This window comes from Pleurodeles waltl, chromosome 4_1, assembly GCF_031143425.1.
Source record: "Pleurodeles waltl isolate 20211129_DDA chromosome 4_1, aPleWal1.hap1.20221129, whole genome shotgun sequence".
Classification (NCBI taxonomy): domain Eukaryota; kingdom Metazoa; phylum Chordata; class Amphibia; order Caudata; family Salamandridae; genus Pleurodeles; species Pleurodeles waltl.
This window is the reverse complement of record NC_090442.1, coordinates 726,517,038-726,538,180: the sequence shown is the minus strand read 5'-3', so window position 1 is coordinate 726,538,180 and position 21,143 is coordinate 726,517,038. Positions and strand designations below refer to the sequence as shown.

The 21,143-nt window shown below is 42.4% G+C and overlaps 1 protein-coding gene across 2 annotated transcripts in view; it reads left to right on the top strand.

Annotated features, from left to right (window-relative positions):
- The window catches only part of PLXNA4 (plexin A4), an 845,630-nt gene that overhangs the window by 754,132 nt on the left and 70,355 nt on the right, over positions 1-21,143 (top strand). For both annotated transcript variants that reach the window (XM_069229312.1, XM_069229313.1), the window contains exons 26-27: positions 5,929-6,032; positions 12,206-12,305. In XM_069229312.1, the coding sequence (XP_069085413.1) occupies positions 5,929-6,032; positions 12,206-12,305 (204 nt within the window). The remainder of the gene's footprint in view (positions 1-5,928; positions 6,033-12,205; positions 12,306-21,143) is intronic.

The following is a 21,143-nucleotide window of genomic DNA, read 5'->3' as shown; positions in this document are numbered from 1 at the left end:
CGGATTAGGACCGCCAGACCACCAGGACAACTAATCCAGATGGTGTTGGCGGTCCGACCGTGGCACAAATGCCTCAGCATTGGCCAGATTCATAATGACGTCCATAGTGTGTTTGCTCACCTTTCGGAGGTTAAGCAGTATCGCCATCAAAAAATGAGAAACACAATATTCAGTCTCTCTCTTAGGCTGGATAGGCCTATTCACTAGTTTATAAAGTGATTGTTACCCAGCAGTTGTCTTAGTGGCATGCCTCATCATTGAATCCCCACCCAGGCACATAGTGTGTCTGGGTGGGCTCGAACTTGAACCTACAAAGGAACTCTTTCTAAGAAGTGGAGGGGGTAGTTTAAAATTACCTAAGGGCACACAGTGGTAAGTACCATGTACTTTATTAAAGAAAGGGATGCCCTGGTGAGGTTACAAGCAAGAAGTAACGCTGTAGGAGGTTAAAAATACCTTTACCATGAATGGATCGGTGCACATGTTTCAGCCCTTCAGGTGTCCAAAAGGGTCAGTTGGCTTTCTTCAGAAGGAAAGTGAGATCCCTCTCTAATATTCCAAATGGGAATGTTAGAGGTTTACACTGAGTATCCTCCTAATTTGAGGTAATCACATTCATATGAGCTTTCATATTCATATCATACATACAAACCAGAACTGATATAACTCCTCAGTTTGGTATCTGTAAGAACAGGAAAGACTTCATTAAGTGTCATTGTGGGTAATTATTAGTTTTTAGGTATATTGTGCTTTAAACCATGCTCTGAACGCGGCACATTAAAAACAGCCCATATAAAGTGATAGTGTGGTGAATCCAAAGGCGCACGCTCACATGCCCATATCAGTGCAGAGGAAATCGATATACCAAACATGACCTCAAAGAGCATTACTTTGCCTGTGTATATTAAGAGGCAGACATCTTTACCTCTGCTTCTTAGAGACACAGCCAAAGTCCAGTCCCTCTGACCTGTTGAGTCCTTCTTTAGAGGCATCCTATTCCTCAATGGGAAAAAAAAAACTTTTCTCTTTCCTGCTTTGTTAGGGCTACAGTCAAGTGTCTCGGTTTCCTTCAATCTTGCATATCTTCCTCCTGGTCACATGAGCTTCTGCTGCTAGGGACAGCTCTTAGAGTGTCACTTCACAGATAGCAGTGGAGGTCAAGCTCCACCACTCACTTCAGCCAAAGCTCCAACAAAAGTCCCAGTGCTCTCTAGACTTCTGGTTCTTCTGGTAAGATGGTCTCCCTGTCACAGTGATGACAGGAGGATAGCTGAGGTGACCTTCGACAAGTACTTCTAAAGCTTGGCTATAAGGGTAAAGCAGCAGTACAGGCTTCAGTCATTGGCCCATGCTGCTGCAGGCCACTGGTTCTCCCTTTAAAGCCAGCTGTTTATACTGGCATCTAGTTTTGTTCTCAGGTGCCGATAGTGGAAAGCCTTTCATATAGTGGTCCTCAATCAATGATTCACAGAAATTGTACAGCGCACTAGGCACCCGTGAGGGTCTCAAGGCACTGAGATGGGGGCGGGGAGATGCTGCTCGAACAGCCAGGTCTTGCGAAACCTTCTGAAGGTAAGGAGATCTTCGGTCTGACGTAGGTGGGTGGGTCATGAGACAATGATTGGTAAGGGTTTTTAATGCTATCCCCGGAAAGCTCAGGTCATCAAACCACCATTCTTTTATAGCAATTCCTGTTAGTTTACTGTAAATGAATCCTAAAAATCTCTATGCTGAAGGTCTTTTAAAGTCGTGTAATCTCCCTACCTCTGTGGAGCTCCCTAAGCAGTTCCCTGGGTGGACCTTTTACAATGAGAAAGCGCCCACTTCATTCCCCTGGAATCCCAACACAAGCTGATTTTAAACCCAGATCCCATCACTAGCAAGCACCGGCTATCTGAGAGAGGGGCAGCTTCAATCCAACCCTGGCACCAAAGCACTTGTTACATTAAACCAGGTACACTTGCACTTCCAGCTAGCCCCTTGGGGTGCCGTTCCACTGCCACTGTCCACTTCCCTTTCCTCACATCCCATGATCAGTGGCCTGTGATTAACTTTCTCAGCCTTCCCAGTTACTCTTTAAAACCCATTTTTCTCTGCTGGGCCCCTTCATAGCTTCTTCAGAGCTAAATGAGGGTAATTTCTTCCACTATAATGGGCAAGCCTAACAAAACCGGTTAATTTCTGTCCCGGTTTCAGGATTATATTATAAACAATTTCAGCAAAATCATTTTGGAGCATTTTTACTAAAATATATGTTCACTATTGAAATAGATGTTTGAGAGATACTAGAAGAGTACAGGGATAATGTTTCTAGCTGCTCACTAAGCGATATTATGAACAAAATATGACTTTTATTCCCAATTCAGTTTTTACAGGTGGGAAAAGCTATTATTGCCCATACAGTGACAGCGTTCGTGTGTACCCTCTTACTGTAGGGACATACCAATTCCATTGGTAAGCAGGTCCCTTTTCTGCACATTATGCACCCAGACCTTGCATACTCCTATGTAGTACGTGTAGGTGATTTAGCTAGTGTGAAAAGTAAGCTTTAACCAGATTAAATACGTGTTACTTTGACACTTTCTTCACAGCATTTCGGAGCTGCAATGTCAGACCTGTATGGCTGGGAGAAATTGCGTATTTTTTGTCACATTCCATGACGTTTTTGCGAAATTAAGTTTTTGTTGTAAAATGTGATTGGCTGATATCTCTCCACTTTCTTTTAACCTGTCCCACACATCGCATAAAAAAGTTTCAGTAAATACTGGCAGAAACTGGTTTGAGTAGAAAATGCCTCCTGGTGAGACATTTGTTTCTGCGAACCGTTTTCTTGCTGCCATCTCGCTACATCTTTAATGCAAGATACTTAAAATGGCATAAATCAAAATTCAAGAATTTTTAAATGTTGCAATGGTAATTATTGTTTCACCTTAGCCTAATTGATAGTCACCCACGTGGGTGGTGTAAATCCTCGCTGACACCAACAGACGACATCTAAATTTTATTCCGTTGTTTTCATTCCCATGCTGCTGTGCAGTGGTCATAATTAAATGTTAGCTATTCCAGTTGGGTGGAAGCAATTAATTTACTAAGTTAAGGGGTCAGAAAATATGCACTGGGTAGCAGTTTCCACATAGAAGGGAACATTTCCGGAAACTCTGCTTCTTAGCACCTCCCATGAACATCGAGAATTTGAGGTACTGGGAGGTTAACCTATGGGACTTAGTGACTGAAGTTATAGGAGGACTTCAAGTGATAAGTCCTGAATGCAAACTCAATGTCTTAGCCGACAATTCAGTTATTGCGTCTGTCTGATCTTTTCCAAGCTCCACAAATCACACTGCCACCATTAAGGGTGCTGATGGACCTTCCCTTGTGTGTTGCTTGTCCTAACAATTTTTTTTTATCACTATGTGGTTACTTTTCTTCATCCTGCTCTCAAATTGGAAGCTCCAAGCCATGCCAAGGATTCTGCACTTGATTTCCTCTATGCAGACATGGCCAAATTTCCAGCTGCAAAAAAGCCTAAAGACAGATAAATCACATGATCTCATGTTTGTATTCCTCCGGAGGAGACACATTTTTGGCTGTGTCTGAACTCTATGAAAAGGGAAAAGTAATATTTTATAGAAGGTTTTGTCACAAATCATTTACAAGGCTAGCTCGGGAGATGTTCAGTCCTTGGCTGAGGATAGCTCTCTGTGTGTCCAGGAGAGTCAGCTTTGCTCACCGAAGACGTTCCTATTACACTTCAGTGGAGTAGTTTGAAGTATTGGAGTGTTTGGGACCTCCGCTTTACAGTTGAAACTTCTCTATGAGTATACTCACCACAGGCAGCGCTACGACGTGTTTTTGAGCTTTAATACGCCACTGATTATTGCAATGTAATAAAAGCCAACAGTTATTATATGTTAGCCATTAATGTACGTTTTTTTTTTTTAAAGCAACCTTCAATGTGAGCAGGACAGCCACCTAATTAAATAATTGAAATGGGGCACATAATTGGGGGTTTTGGAACAAATGGTGTGGAAAGTAGCAAAGTACTCACACTTTTGTCCATCGAAAGGAAGCAAATAAATTATCTGGACTATTTCTCAGATAAATTACCACCGCCTGTGTTTTACTGCAAGCACCATTATCAGATTATTAATATCTAGTTAATAGGCACCGACAGACTTCTTGAAATCGAGTTGTGAAAAAAGTTTAAAAAAAAAAAAAAAATCCTTGCAAACAAAACCCGTGTTAGTTAAAAACCGTGCGTTTTGCAGTTCTAAAACTCCTCTTATTCAGAGCAATGCGAGTTTTAAACTTTTCCTATTTTAGACCAATGTGTCAAAAAACATTAAATGAGGTGTTCCTCTTAGTAGTTACTGAAGGATGCGTTGTAGCAACCCTAGCAGACACTACACTTCTTGAGGTTGACACTGCTGTCCGAGGAAGCCCTTGTATCACTAGCAGGTTGCTGGGAACATTCTTCATGTAGTGCCTCTTCTCGCAAAGTTTTTATATTTTTTTCACAATTGTGCTTATTTTGATTTTTCATTGTGCGTCTACTACTGCTCTTTATGTAGCAGAATATGATAGAATTATTATTCTGTTACATTGTACCACAGAGTTGTGGGTTTTGAGTAGGTTGGCATTCCTGTGCTGGGCAAATTCTGCATTGCCCCTAAATTTTTTTTTTTTGTTTTTTGAAACTGCATGGTTGCTAAGTAACAAAGACTGTTTTCTTTGCTCAATGAGGCCCTTGCACACAGACTTAAAGCTGAGATAGATTTCATGAATTCAATACAAAATATAAGCTGTAATTCCCACCTGAAAAAAAAAACCAATAAGGTGTGATGCAAAAATAGATGAAAGCTCTTGTATGTAGAATAATTGCAAATCCAATAGACACTTATGCACATCTATATTCGTCTATGTGTCTGGTGGTTGATGTGCTTAGTTAGTAATTACGTTTATGTGCGTGTCCAATTTGGGATGGTATGTTAATTTCCATGGTAACCATGCAGCAAGATGAAAATTGGATGTACAGCTATGCATCAAGAGTCTTTTGTCAAATGCAGTGTGAAAGTATGTGTTTGTGAAATCTGAAACAGGAATGAGCAAAAAGAAAATCCATTGGGAAAGAGTATAGTTTTATTCACAGTGCAATTTTATTGTGCATAATGGCAGTAAGTATTCCCTTTTTTTCTCATAAGAACAGCAAGTGAAAATGCATCCTGCACACAATATCTACATTTTGTAAGTGCGCAACAGTAGGTATTGTGTGTAGACATATGCTATCAGGGAGTTTAGAAGATTCCTGCCCTCCTCTCGATATTTTGTTGTGGTGTGCTATGTCACCATGCCTCTTTAGTAGCCATCAAGTATCCTCCATGTGCAGAACTTGCTCACACGTCGCTGATAACAGCTTGTCTATGTATAAGGTACTAATCCTGTTTTCTACTCATCATTTTCTGGCTTCTCAGTCCTGCTTTTTGTTGGTGCTTTCATTCGTCAGAAAAGAGACAATGCTGTAGTGTGATACCCTTGTTCTAGGGCATTACGGGCACTGTCTCCAGTCCTGAAATTTTCACCTACAAATCATTGTTTTCGGATGTGTTTATTTAATTTGCTCAATGGAAACAAAACAAGTACCCAGAATGCACTGGGTGATCACGTGACATTCAGGACCAAACACAGTGTCACCCTACATTACAGTTTCAGAACTATACAGCTGTGCGAAATAGCTGGGTAGCTGTGTGGGAAATGAGACCAACTTCCTGAGAAGGAAATAAAGTGCCCAGATATTACGTGGGCCTGTTGTTTGCTACACCAGCAGGATATCATGTAGTCTTGTTACCAGTGGCATTGTCTAAGTGGTCCCCACTGCACTGGGGAAACAATGGATCTTTGAATAAATAATACTTATCTATTTCTCTGCAGAATGGCGACAGGCAAGCGGTGCCCGGATGATCCTTCAGGACGAAGATCTGACAACCAAAATAGAGAACGACTGGAAGAGACTTAACACCCTGGGGCATTATCAGGTAAGGAAGTGTACACACCCCTTCAGAAGAAAGCATGTTTGAAGTGTCATTTGACCTTGGACACTAGGGAACTCCTGTTAAGAGATACACCAATTTACAGAAATAGGCTGCAGATGAAGACTGCCAAGAAGATCATTATGAATTAATATTTCTATGGCTGCTGTGGTCAATGACATCAATATTGAACCCTGATGCATTTTTCGTCTGAAAAGAATATATACCTTTGTTTACAAGCCTAAGTTATTATAACTTCTGGTTTTAGAAAAAGCATGCCCACCATACTGCATTAAACCCCTTCAATATTTAAATTTCTCTAGCATATTTCCTATCTCTTTTCACCTCCAAACAGAACTCATCCAGTATTTAGTCACTATGGCCCTCATTATGAGTGGCGGTAAGGACCGCAACATTAAGAGTTGTGAGGCTTGGCAGACACCAAGCCTCCACAACCCCACCTGCCTCGCCGGTGCGGTTGCACCGCAGTAGCCGGCGAGGAGCACCTCCAACCCGGCAGCAGGCCTCAGCCTGCCATCTGGATTAAAAGGTTGCACACCGCCAGGCTTTCCGTGGCGGGGTGACCCTGGCAGTCACGCACTCAGTGACAGGAATCTTCATTCCTGTCACCGGCACACACATACACACATGCCCCCACACCCATCCACACACTCAAACCCCTCCACCCCTTCACGCTTGCATGCATTGACATACACACACGTGCAGCACATGCATACATGCACTCAGACACTGCCACCCACTTGCATTCATCCACACAGACACCCCCATACATGCACACACACATTCACATACACTCGCAGACATGTACGTATTCAGCACCCCCTGCACAAACGCACCCAAACACACAAACCTTCCCACCCTCCTTTCGGACACCCACTTATCTTCTCAGTCGAGGGGGACATCCGGGAGGGGATGGGTCCTGGCGGTCTTGCCTCGCCATCACCACCATGCAAGCAGAACCCCGCCAAGCAGTATTATGGCTTGTAATATGGTGGGCGGAGTCCTGCTGGCGTGGCGGACCCGGCAAGTGGAACCGCCTCCACAGTGCATGATTGCTGGCTGCTTTCTGCTTCAATAATGGTGGACAGCAGCCAGCACTTGTAATATGGCGGTCTGCTGACCACCAGCACTGGCAGTGGTCTTGCGTGTTGGGTTTTGGTGGTCAGTGAAATTGACCGCCAAAGTCCAAATGAGGGCCTATCCCTTTTGTCAAGTGATGTCTGATGCTGAGACTGGCCCGCCTTGTTAAACTTCTTATAGCTGTAGATGTAGTAGTTGCTGTGGTATTGGTGGTAGTGCCTCATCAAAAGTCACCTTTGCCTTTGGTAGGTGTAGTCCTCCATATTTTATGTGTACATTTGAAATATCACCTCATTCACTTGGGAGGGAGTGAAATCACTAGCTCAGTACATATTAGGGTCCGACTTTATACTGCAGTATTGAGTTCCAACACACATATTACCTACAATGCGCTTCTGCTCTAACAACATTGTTCTCAATGAGTGGTGGAAAACAGTAACACTCAATGAGTCACTGGATCAGATTAAAGTGAACAAAGAATGAAAAAATTGTGGTGAACATAATGGGAACTGTCTCAATAGTGAGGTGTAATGGAAGCCACTAGTGTAAGGGTGAACACAATGCAGTCAACCATCTAATGGCTGGAGCAGCAAGTCGGAAGACAATAAGGCAAAAAGCAGGAACTCTAAGGTCACTGCATCCTGGTTTGGTTGTACTTTCTTTGTAACGCACGTCACTTTATTGTTAGCTTCATAGAAACTTGAAAACAGTCGGGTGGTGTGGAGTGAGTCCCAAGGGCTACCAGAAATGGCTAATTGTACAATCCTGCTGGCTAAGTCCATTGTGGGAGTTCACCTACGTTCCAACCTATCCACTTTTCTTTGAAAGTTAGGGAGACTTCCTGTCCGATAAAAACAGGGTGATTCTTCATGCTCCATCATTTCTCAGACAATGAACAGGCCATTGAATTCGCAGTTGTGCGAGATTGAGAATGTTGGTGTTGAGATCAGCAAATCCTGGGCAATTTGGCAGAAACCTCTAACCTCATATCAGTCAGGGAAATCCCTAGTCAATAGTCAATAGATCAGTAGATCCCAAACTGCTTCTTAGATTAATGAGACAGTGTTTGTGTTCCTCCCAGAGAGTTATTGGAGTTGAGATGCTGCAGTGAGCTCATAGTAATGAGTAGACCACAGAGTTCCTGCAGTGAGGCCCTGCATGGAGTGGTTGAAGATGTCTAGCTGACATCGAAGCAGACACTGGAAGATGGACGAAATTGCTGCTGTCTCGTCTGAGTGTAACCATGTCATTTTCAAATGATCCTCGGGTGTCTCAATATGGAGGAATTATTTTGGAACAGGAAGTCTTGATGTACAAGCTGACTTTAAATACTTGGGACCACAGTGTCTTTTCTGTTGGGCGATGATGTTAAGGCAAACACCCAGTTTTCTAGTTTATTAGTCATTCATTATGCTTTTGGATCTACAAAGTGATATAGCATTTTTGTCACATTGTTGGTACCACAAATGTCTAGGGAAGAACCCAAACCAAAGCTTTCCAGTTGAAAGAATGGTTGAGCTAACATGCCGTTCGTGTCTCACAGAGGGCACCATCATGTGCTGCTGTGTAGGTAAACAGGCCCTACTTTATTTAACTCAGCTTTTTACCTGGGATGGCCAACCTTCCTATTTGTTTCAGAGACATATACAAGGACCTGTTGCACGTTTGGCAATTTCAGCAGCCTAGTAAAATACAAGAGGGGAGTGACTGCACTGTGCAGTGAATGTAATACCGATTCCCATCACTGATAGACTTGATTACCCATGTGTATTACAGTAAGTAACTTTGCTGCTTTTTTCTGCAACTGGACAAATGCCAAGTTATTCTTTCAATGATGAAAGCCAATTTGTCCCAGGCTCCTTTTACCCAACACATCTAATGCAGTACCATTAAGTGCATTGTCGATGAACTAGACATGAACTTGGACCTCAAATTAGAACAATCGCTTTAAAGAGTGTTTTCTTTTTTGGCACCTACTTTGGTGCTTGAGTGGCTATGGTGCAAGGAGGAGGAATGGTCCATTCCAGATTTTCAGGATACATACTTAAGAAAAAATTGGATGCATCGTACCAAACCTCAACTCATTTGCATAGTTAATGCGTGCCTGAAAATCGGGAAAAGTTCATATGTACCTGGACTCAGAGCCCTCGGAAGAGCATGAACATTGTTTATCGGTTCAGTCGGACCGGGGTATCCAGACCCGACATTTTGTACTTTGTAACCCTCGACATTGACAGATTCCTTCACTGCTGACCCGGATTTCGGGGGCAAACAGTAAAACATAATGTTAGAGACGGTGGAGAGGGAGCTGGGGTGAACACTGCGCTTCTCCTAAATGAGAGAAAGCGAGGCAGATAAGACTGCCCTTGTCACTCTGCTGCCAGTCACCACCGCCGACTCGGCTCCCACACGCTGCCGGCATTGTCTGTCCTCTTCCCCTGGCCAGCAGGGAGGCTGATAGCAATCTCCCGCTGTTCATTAACGTGCAAATAATTTTGGAGATAAGCCGGGTGCCCTCCTAAACGGAAGACTTGACTGAGGTCTCTGCCATGTCACTGAATTAAATGTCAAGCCTCCGGCTGCCAGTGTGGAGGCCAGCGGGGAGGCGGGAGTGCGGCCCGGGGAATTGATTGGTCTGGGAGATGAGATAATGAGGACAGAAGTCAATTCTAAGAAGCTCGGGCCTTGTCAGCTAAAGTTGACTGAAATGTTTGCTGTGCCCTAACTTGGTGAAGGTGCACTGTGTGTTTGTGTTTTCACATTTGTTTGCTGCTGCAATGCCTGTTGGGTCATGCTGTCATGAGCTTCCAGTTGAACTTGTTCTAAACATTGAAGCCCCTCTCTTAGCCTGAGAAGGATAGGGGTCTCCGTACAAACGTCACACGTGTGACTATTGTAATTTTTATATATTTTCCTACTGGGATGTTTTTTATATTTTATTGACGAACGAAGGGCGTTTCTCTATGTTTTCTGATAAGCAGGAACTGCTGTCCAGCCGCAAGCAATAACCTTGCATCCTTACATAGTACTTGCTAACACAGCCTGGCACTTTGAAACTCAGAATTACAGGTGCTACTATTTCCTAGATCAGTGACTTTCATTTTGTCATACTCACAAGTGTAGCATTTTAATTCAACACCTGGATTTATGTAGGACCTTTGCAGGGCACTGTTCATATATTTCTATATCTTCAGGTGCCTGAGAAGTAGAGAGTTAAGCATGAGACTAAATAGGTAAAGATCAGGTCATTAGAGTCCACCAAGATCAGGTGAATATAACCTTCCGATAGTCCTTGATCATAACACAGCTTCAAAACTGATGGGAACGAATTACTCTGAGATTGTGATTTGAAAGTCGAGTACAGACTTCGTGGCAGCCACATGTATTGCAGGAGCTAGTTTGCTATCTTCATAAGAATGACTTGCACAAAGAGTTAAGTCTTCAAAATCAATAAAAACGCTGCCCATTTAGGAAGGCACAAATGTCCTTAAAAAGGACAGTCAGTTCCCAGATCTTGAAAAAATAATGGACATCTATCCCAGAACTATCTCTTTGTCACATCAGAAAATATTTAGACCTAGTTATAGCTTGAGATCTGTCTGATTATTGTTTTTTAAAGATATGTTTTCTTGAACATGCTAATAAAATTCACTGGCAGATAAATTGGGCCTTTGGCTAGGAAAGGTTTTACTGTTTGAAAGTTGTTTGAATGTAAATGTTTACTAAGAAGATAAATAATGTACATTATTACCCATGGGCACTTATCTGATGTTTAATTGAATAGTGCACAACTGACCCAGGAGGGAATCCTGGTGCAGGAGCTGTATGGGCTGAGCCAGGGTTTGGGCCAAGTGAAGAGCCGGGTCTTCCTTTTCTTGTTGAATTTAAGGGCTCTGATGCTCAGGGGTAGGTCGTTCCCGGCTTTAGGAGCAAGGTAGGACCACATCCACCAGACCTGGGTCTGCATATGTAGGAGGTGTGTGCAAGTAGGAGTCCGGCCGAACAGAGGTGTCTGGTAGGTCTGTGGAAGTGTATGCAGTTGTTGAGGCACATGGGACCAATGTTGTATAAGGCTTTGTTTGTGTGTGTGAGGAATTTGTGGATTGGGAGCCAGTGAAGCTTTCTGAGGTGTGGGGTGATGTGAGTGGTGGGAGGGAGATTGAGGAGGAGCCTGGTGGAAGTTTTGTATAGTCTGGATTCTTCTAGTCCGTTGAGTGTTGATTCAGGTATAGATTGTGTTGCTGTAATCTAGCTTGCTGGTGATGAGGGCTTGGGTGGCAGTTCTGCGAGTGTTGGTGGGGAACAATCACAGCAAGGTGAGGGCTGTAGGCTAAGACAGAAGTATGTTTTGGTGCAATCCTTGAGTACAAAGCAAGGTACAGCAATAAAACTTTTTCCTTTTCAGGTACCAAATAGATATCAAAAGCTCACAAGGCAGGGAAACAGTACTAACAGTATTGCACTGGCCTTTATTAAAAGTTGGTATTTATTCAACATTTGTTTTTAATTATCAAGAATGGAAAGCGTACATTCCACCTGTTGCCTAGCTGCTACATGAACCCCGAAGGATCTACGGATCTGTTCCTTGTGCAGACACCAGTACTTTCAAGGAATCTAGGTGCCGCATCTTGTTTGAATGAGGACGTGAGATAAGGTGTGTAGTTTACAAGTTTCTCTCTAGAATTCCAAATGGCCCTCCTCTAACAGGTCCTGAAGATAATGATGAAGAGGTCCATGCATTGTCTTGTGTGGTGCATGGTTACTAATAATGAGGTAATGCACTCTTATCCCAGTAATGGGGTATCCGATGCAGGTTCATATTTCACACTGCCTGAAGCCTAACAACGTTCAGCTTGAAGAGGCCGAAGAAGAGAACTACAAAGCAATACATGGAAGAAGCAACATGTGCATACCCCAGTACTGGGCAAAAGGCCCACTGTTATGATTACTTTTACAAAACATGTTTATTAAAGGTATTTTAGAAGTCATTAGTACTTCCGACTGTTTTCTCCTTTCTGTTCTCCTTAATCATTTCTTTCAGTAATGTTTGAGTTCATTTTTTGCCAATGTCTCTACAGGTACCAGATGGCTCTGTTGTTGCACTGGTTTCCAAACAGGTAACAGCCTACAATGCTGTCAACAACTCCACAGTCTCCAGGACCTCGGCTAGCAAATATGGTGAGAATTCATATTGACAACTTGTAGCCATCCACAATAGTGACAGCACACCTCACAACAGTGACAGACGATTTCCATCTGTTGCACTCATAGACAAACCTGAGCGTAGTAACATCCTTAGTCTTGTACTGTTGTTAAGTCTTTAATTAATTTACAAGTTTACCAAAGCTTGTCATTGAGTGATCTTCATGCGATTGTTCTACGGTGATATAAAGTTGCAACTCCTTTTATTTGCATATGAATGTCCTAAGTTTTCACTTCTGTCCTTAATTTTGCTTCTTCGGGGGGTGGGGTTTCAGCGACTGGTGGGTTTGAAAGGAATGGTGAACTTTTGCCTTTGGGTGGCCTAGATATAGGAGTGGTTGCCAATTAACATGATGTATGTTCTACTGACAATGGGCATTGACCAATGAAAGGAGGAACAACACTGTAAAAAGAAAGCGCATGATCTTGAGCTTGTAGCTGTCCACTAATAGAAGAGATGTTTTAGTGATAGGAAGTGCATTTTAAAGTCTGGGTGCACGGTGTGTTTTTGTTGCCAGTAGATCTGCTCAATTATGTGGAGGGATTTGGAGTCAGCATGGAAGTAGGTCCTGCATTGACCTGGCTCCTTCAAATAGCTAGACCATGAGATAAATCTGTCTGTATGGTGCAATAAACAAAAAAACAACATGACAAAACACAAGAACATACAATAGGACATAGTCTATGCTTTGAATTCATCATTCCCAATTAACTTTGGTTGTCAACCTTAAACTGTTTGCATTACTTAAAAGATGGCTATCAGTGGCATTAGTCTCTCCTTGAACATAAATGAATCCGCCTTACTTCAGGGCTGTTACTAGTGATTCTTAAACTTTTGTGCAGTTCTCTGGCTCCTTGAGAAGAATTTGTCACATGGCCATGGGCTCCCATTCCTCATCTATGCCTTGCCGACCTTGAGAGCCTGCTCTGGTAACTTTGTATTATGCTTACAACTCACGTAACACTATCAATATCCAGTTGCTTAGGGATTCCGTAAGATGCAACAAGCATTTGTCCTTTAGCCAGTAACTCAGTGATCTTGATAGACGAGTGATTATTGGTTCAGCTGATGCCCACACTCAGCATGTTTCAACTTTGGGTATTCACTCACTTTAATCTTTCCTCAATTTCGACAAAATCATGATTTACAACCATGAAAAGGGGATTGTTTTGATATGTGGCTCTATTTAAATGGATCCTCCCTCCTCTGTACCATTGTTGCTAAACTCCATATATCAGCATGATTCTTCTCTCACTTTGAAACGTTTGCTTCAATAACTGTCGTTCTCCAGAGGATGTGTCTGCACTAAATCATCTAGGTCAATAACAAGTGTTTATTTTGTAATATCACTTTAACGGCATGTATTTTGTTATCATCTAGTCATGCATTAGCCTTTGCTTGTGAAAGGTTTCTATCTGGTTCCCAGGAGAACAGCCACAAGTGGGTTAAGAGCAGGGATGTACAAAGCGGTGCTTCGTTTAAGCCGGTGGTTTTCAGTGCTTAACCCCAGCACTTCATTCTCAACACTGGCACCTATAACAGTCCGCCACATGGTGATGCTATTGCCTAATTTTGAGATGAGCACAAAACAGTGTTTAGTATTTCAATATACATTAAAATGAATGATACCTTCAGCCCATGCCATTCTTATAGTTTTGAGTGGCTTGGAATAGTCTAAATTATCAAAGTGGTAGGAATGTCATGGTTAGTAGTTGTGCTGGCAGAGGCAAAGGGTGGTACAAGTTGCAGTGGCCCCCTGGAAGCACCCTAGCACTTAACCTTTTACAAATTAAGCACTGGTAGAAAGTTGTGAAGTCCGTTGACTAGTAATGTCTTGAGATTGTTTTTCAAACCTTGCAAACTGTAGAAAGTGTGAAACGTGTTAATTTAAGAGAGAACATTTAGTGTCCCCTTGGGTTAGCTGGAAACTGTTCCTTTTGAGGAAGAATACACTGGTGAAGAGCAGAAGAAATTTTGTCTTTCATCCTGAGCTGTCCTGGTGCAGTCCCCCCATCCAGATCCATACACCTTTTACCAAACTAGTCCTACAGTAGAACCCACTCACCCACCTGATCCAGAAAAGTCCTCAGAATCCCCAGGCATCTTGTCCCTGCATACGTGGCCTGCCCCGCCACAGTCACTGTTCCCTTCTCCATCCTTGACATTATACCTGAGAGGAAATAGGTTGCATAAAACTTTGAGTCCTTTTGTATTTCTCATCATAGGATGTTGCACCCATGGCACATCCTAGACCAGATAACCAGGAGCCCTGCGGCAGCAGGATGGGTTTTAACTAAAAATCCACAATTAGCCGGAATCAGGAGGATCCTGCAGGTCAAATCACAGGCAGCTCCGAATGTTTTACTGCAGGAAGTTGCCCTTCCTCCTGATCACTGTGGTGTATTTTTAGGCCCAGTTGTAGGAAAACCTATGAATACTCGTCAATGTACATAGTAATTTAAAGTGTGAATATGTATTTCATGCACCGGTCCAGTGTGGCACTTCGACCCAGCCGATTTTCAAACTCAGTAGGTCAGAGATGCTTTAGTCCTGTTGAAAGCCGGCGCACCAGCTGTGCTTTCTTATGGCTGAAACGTGTAGACTTGTTTAGGAAACGGATTAATTAGTACTCCATAGGTATCCTCCTTTGTTTTTAACTGTACCAGACTGCTGTAGCACCCATCATAATTCCAGCCTATAATCATTCTGGATCCCTCCCTTCAATATACCAAATTTATAAAATGATAACATGAAATTAAATTAATACTTCAGTATTAGGCAAGTCCGTTGGCATGCTCTAGATTAATGGCCCCTTTTAATAATGTCACAAGCATGCCAGCATGCAGATGTGTTTTAGGAATTTCGGAAATAGTAAATGAAAATACCAACAGCATATGATTCCCTTTTTCACACTGCACTGTTCATTTCGGGAAGTCCTTTGGCCTTGATCCACTTTGACAGTTTCTGAACCCATTTGGTTGCACCCTGAGCTAAAGGCATAGATGGTAAGTGCTGCTTTCTAAATGATGAGAAATGTGATCATTTATTGGGATACACATCTGCTCCCACTCGTTTCTGCACATCTGGCGCTAGGCACTCTTGTTTTTTGTTTCCAAAAGCACACAGTCTTTTCACCATGCTCTGCAGCTTGTCATGCAGAGTGACATAAGCTTCAAAATACAGGCCTGGAAGGCTCCGCAGCTTGGCACACGATGATAGTGGCTCTCAAACCCAGCACAGAAATTCACATTTAATAGAGATCAGGAGCGAATATAAGTTAGCACTTCTCGTTCATAGGGTGGTTCGAAGTTCTGGGTTTTGTCACAGTTCCGAGCTTGCCGTTCTCAAAATCACTAAAACTACAAGGCCTATTAACATTAAGTGGCACACTTCAGAGTACATATCTGCTGAGAGGCCAAGTATTGAATGAGACTGCAATCTGATATATTCGATATTTTCATGCCCTTTATGTCATCTTCGAAGAGGAGAACAGGGTGTTGGCTTGTGATTAGTTTATGCACTTGCTTCAGACTTGGTTGTGCAGCCATTATGTCATAACTTTAAATTTGGTTGATGACTCTGGTATTTAGTGTATCATGAAATGATTGCCATTGAATTGGTATGCGTATCATTTTCTTTCCTACTAACTAAGAGCTCAGGTGATGAAAAGACTTGGGCCTGATTTATAGTTTGGTGGATGGATACTATGATTCAAAAGGTACGGATACCCCTTCTGCCTTATTACAAGTGCATCAGGACATAATGCACTTGTAAAAAGGCGAATGGGTTATATCGCACATTTGTGACAGAATAATCTATCTACCAAACGCCATATGAGGCCCACTCTGCAGGTTGGCATGTAATGTTACCTGCGTCGTCAAGGTGGAGGTTTGTTTCTGATACAAAATCCAAATATCCCTGATGTTTAGGTTGTTTTTTTCCTGCGACTTGGGGACATTTTTTCAGGAACAAACAGGAAAAAAGATCATCTAAGGCCCAAATCCTGCAGTCCTGTTACGGATGGGTGCTGGATAAAGGGTTTCAATACTGGAGCAAAATGAGACTTTGTTGTCACATTTTGGTCGATGTCTCACATCTGTCAATCCCTAAATGATGGTTTAAAACACTACAGGCACTTAAAAATAACAAGCTCATATGAACGGTGGCATCTGTCTCTCTGACATATTCATGTCCTGAAATTGGAACACCCTTTCTTGGGACTTAGGGCCTCATTACAACCCTGGTGGTCTACAGACCAGCAGGGTTGTGGTGGCGGGCGGACTTCCGCCAATGCGGCGGTCCGAGCGCCATATTACGACGCGTGGTAGCACTGCAGTCGGACTGCCAGATTACAACTTCACGATGGCCTGACGGTGCTGGTGGTGCTGGTGGTCCCAATCAACCAGAGCAGTGCTGCAAGCAACACTGCCCTGGGGATTACGACCCCCTTCTCCGCCATTGATTTTATGGCGGTTACACCGCCATGAAAAGGCTGGGGGAGACAGGGTGCACTACGCACTACAGCATTGCTGCTGGCTCTAGTATGAGCCAAAGACAAAGCTGTAGGCGGTTTCCCACTGGGCCAATGGGCGTAAACTGAGTTTCCGCCCATTGACCCAGCGAGAAACCAGTGGGGAGCCTGCCACGCTGATGGCAACCTACCCGTCGGGACTTCGGCGGAAGGGCTATTCCGTCCGCCAAAGTTATAATAAGGCCCTTCGAGTCAGGGCCACTCCTTTCTTTGCTGCTTAGTGTGAAAGTTTATGCCTATGCATTCTAGAGTTTTGTGTATACAAAATGCAGGCATCCTGTCAGCAAACATCACCACTAAAAGCTAATCAGGCACCAGAACACAGATCCACTCAAAATCGAAATGAGGTGAGACAGCAACTATTTCATTGCACTATCCCGGCCTGGAGCAGGCTGGCTGGCAGGACCACATCCTGCATGTCTCAATCTAGCAGATTGTGGATGTCAGGGCCAATGTTATCTTCCAGTTTGAGGCATATCTCAAATAAAACATCTTCTTCATTGACACGGATTCCTTCTAATGCAGTCTTGCCGTGGAAGGCCAAACAGAATTTGACGGTACTGAAGCAGAAGAAAACATTTAAATTGGGTCTCTCTTGTCTTTCCTGGATTCCATGGAGTAGCTTAAAATATACTTCAAATAGATATTTTCTCCACTTTATTCATCGTTCCTTTTGTCATTATCCTTATATTTTCTTTTGGTAAATTTCTATGAAATATTTTTTTGTGATATTTCTCTATTTGAGAAAAAATATTTTTTGTAGCTTCTACCTCTGGGAGCACTACTCAGTGCTGTTGAAGTGCATTGTGTTTTTGAGTAGCCTTTTCAGGAAAGGAATCTTTGTTGTTCGGTGTAGTTTTAGTATCTGCAGGGTAGATGTGTTCAAAGAGATTATTTGAAGATTGCCGTTCTCCACCAGGGTAACCTCCAGTGCATCTTAAAAGAGAAGATGTGGGGCTGGTATCTTTTGTTAGTAAGGCTAACCAAACTGGTTCTTCGATCAGCAAAAACACGAATTTTAACCAGATGTATGCTCTGTCTAATAACTTAAAGAGCCTCTTTACTACCAATGTTAAAATGGCACATCAGTATTTTAAGTTCTGCTGTCATTAGGGTTATTGAATGTATTTGGCTTAATAACTTACCACTGCACAGAGGATTATCCATGCTGGGCATTGTCATTTACTCATGGTGTCCAGAGGTCACACGCACTATTGCATTTGAATAACCAAGTTCTTTAATCTGTACCCTTGAAGTAAGTAGACAAGAACGTACTCCAGGTTGTACTTTGGATTTGACACTCCAGTACTATGAGACAAGTGACTATACTAACAAAAGCCACTGTGACAATAGAAGGGTGTCTTCGGAAAATAGTAGGTCTTTTATTTGCAGAGAGGAACGCAATGCAGTAAATAAAGAACAAAACAAAAAAACAAAAGGTCCTTGCTGCTTATGGATCCAAGGTGTGAGTTCAAACAAAGTTATAATCTTACACAGTAAAGTGATATAAAACAAAGAGCGTGGACCATGTGATTATATGCGAAAAAGGTTGCCTGTCCTCGGCACTCTTCAGTTGCTCTTTGGCCTCTAGTGTTCTTTTCAACCTATAACCTTGTTACAATTGTTCCAGCTGAGGGGTCATGGGTGTCAGATAGGATGCTACAGTGGACCAATTTTCCCAAGGTGCTCCTGTTTTCTGACCTCAGAGACCCTGCATAACACCTGTCTGAGCTTCAGCCCAGGTAGCTAAGAATCCACAAATCTGTCCAAGAATTAAAGAAACTAAAAATCACAACCAAATTGAACAGAGGTTCCCACCCTAGGATATAGTGAAGTTTTTAGGCTGCCAAGAGTCAAGTGATCAAAAAGTCTGACAATTGGGGGTAGAAGGTTTAGTAACTGGTGTTTAGAGCAACTTAGTCTTTTTAAGGTGGACAAATTATTCCCACTACGATGGGAAAACATGGCTTGAGAAAACATTGTGGATGTCCTAGCCTGGTATTGCGAGTTGTTCAGTAATATCACGCATCACAGCTTTCCCTTGTGCCCATTTCTTTAAATAATACCTACCAACATTTTCTTGCAGGGAAAAAAATTGGAACAAGAAGTGTGTTGAAATAGGTCCTATATCACTAATTCTGCACATTATCCCTCATTCCAGCCAAAAAAATGCCTGGAGTCTTCTGGTCAAATTACCCAAAGGAAAACACAAGGTGCTGGTGCTGAAAAATGACTTAACACAAATTGTGCCCACCAGAGTACCAAACATCCAAAGGACCCATATCGTGAACCTGGCAGGCCGCAATCAACACATTTTAATGACCCATTCTATACTACTTGATGACTCTATACTGCTTAATGACCTAAGAACATGTGATAAACCAAGCCTTTGAATGCGGTGAAATCTCACAGTGCCTCTTTGCCAGACTGGTAACTGAGTCTTTTTCTATGCAAAGCACAGAATTCTCATTGCTGACTTAAGAAACATTGGAACCAATAATGACATCCGAAGAATGACATGAGCATTGCAGTCAGAGGTATAGGATCAACATTAAGTTAATGTTGAATTTGGGTATGCAGATTACAGAGCATCTAATTTCTATTTCAAGCCACTAGATAAATCTGGTGAAACGTCTTGAGCTTAGATATTGCCTCCTCTGTTCCAGCTCCTCCAGGCAAAGATGAATTAAGAACATTGAAGATGCGTTTCCCCAAGGCGGCAGCTTGTGATAATGTAAATGAGCCACTCCGCTTTATTGATATTAATATGCATAGAATCAATTAATGAAACCCACGGTGACCTTCATGGAGGTTTTATTTCCCCGTACTATTCTGGTTGGGGAACAAATAGTGCGGGGTCTAGGATAATCTTTCACTCTGGTGAATATCTGTTGGCGTCTGTAGAAACACAGCACTTAGGGGTAGTTACAAGGAGTCTCTGTGAACCATTAGCAATACCCTTTAAAACATTGTAGGAGATGTCATTCCACTGCTGGATGTTAATAACCATTATAAAGTAGATCATTACACATGGTTAAACTTTTCCGTGATAAAATTATCTGTATTCATTTTAGCCAGGAGCCAAATATCTCCACTAGACAAGTGCATTCTGCTCGAGAGTGCATTAAATTCATGCAGCATAAAGGGCTGAGTGCACTGAATCACTATTCGGTTATGTGACCCCGACTTCATTTCTACTCCAATCTGGCATGTCCTCCTTAGCTGATAACTGATTTTCAATTTCTGTTATATTGGTGGAATTGCTGAAATTCTGTAAAAAAAACTTTCAGTGAAGCAAAATAGAATTTTTACATGCTGTGAACTGGAATTTTCTGACTGTTTTCGAAAGAGAATATAGTCCTGATGCTCTAGGCTAAAGTTGTGGGCTTGTGCACTTGAAGTAGCTGAGCAGGAGTACTGCCTTAAGACATAGTGGTATCCAATCACAGATTTTCATACCTAGGTTTAATCCTTGCCAGTCCTTTATTGCTGTAGGTGTGTCTTAAATCACCATGGCTGAGGTGGATTTGCTTACAGTTCAATATGTTCCAAAGATGAAATACGCACTTGAATATTGATCCTAATATCCCCTCTATAATTATTGATTGTTATATTATGGGGAGGTCTCAGGCCACTTGGTATCTGGAACTGCCATTGCATCTTTTGTAAAAATCAATACATTTGTAACACCGGAAGAGTTTGAACCCAGAGAAGGGTATATTTAAAATGCCATTAATGTCTAAAGATGATGCATCCTGTTTATTCCTGCAAATGCACGCAGTGGGTAAGTATCTTAACAATGATACACATTAGGCAGTGGACCAAAATTAGGATAATAGGGTGAATGAATAACATATATTTAATGTTGACCATCCCATGTGGTACTGCATGTTCATCATCTTCAAATTGAGAAAACTCGATATTCTCTCAAAAAACATGGCTCTGTGCCGGAGTATGTTGGGCCCTGGTGGTTACCCAGTGTCTGCTTCCTTCTTCAGAAGACATCTATATCGTACTTAAAGGATTTGTGCCAGGACAGAAATTTACTAGCAGCTTGGAACCCCTTGACATTATATCACAAGAGTACTTAGTCCGTTGTCAGATTCATGGGCTTGTAAAGGTGTGTTAAGTATATCATCACTCTGTCAATGGCTCAGTAATTATATGTTCTATATAGGTTAAGTTCTATCTCTTCCCACAGGGAATCTGTCAATTCCTTCAGCGATCAGTGTGGTCCATACTAGAATCTGACATCTGCTTCCAGCTTCTAGCTCACTTAATC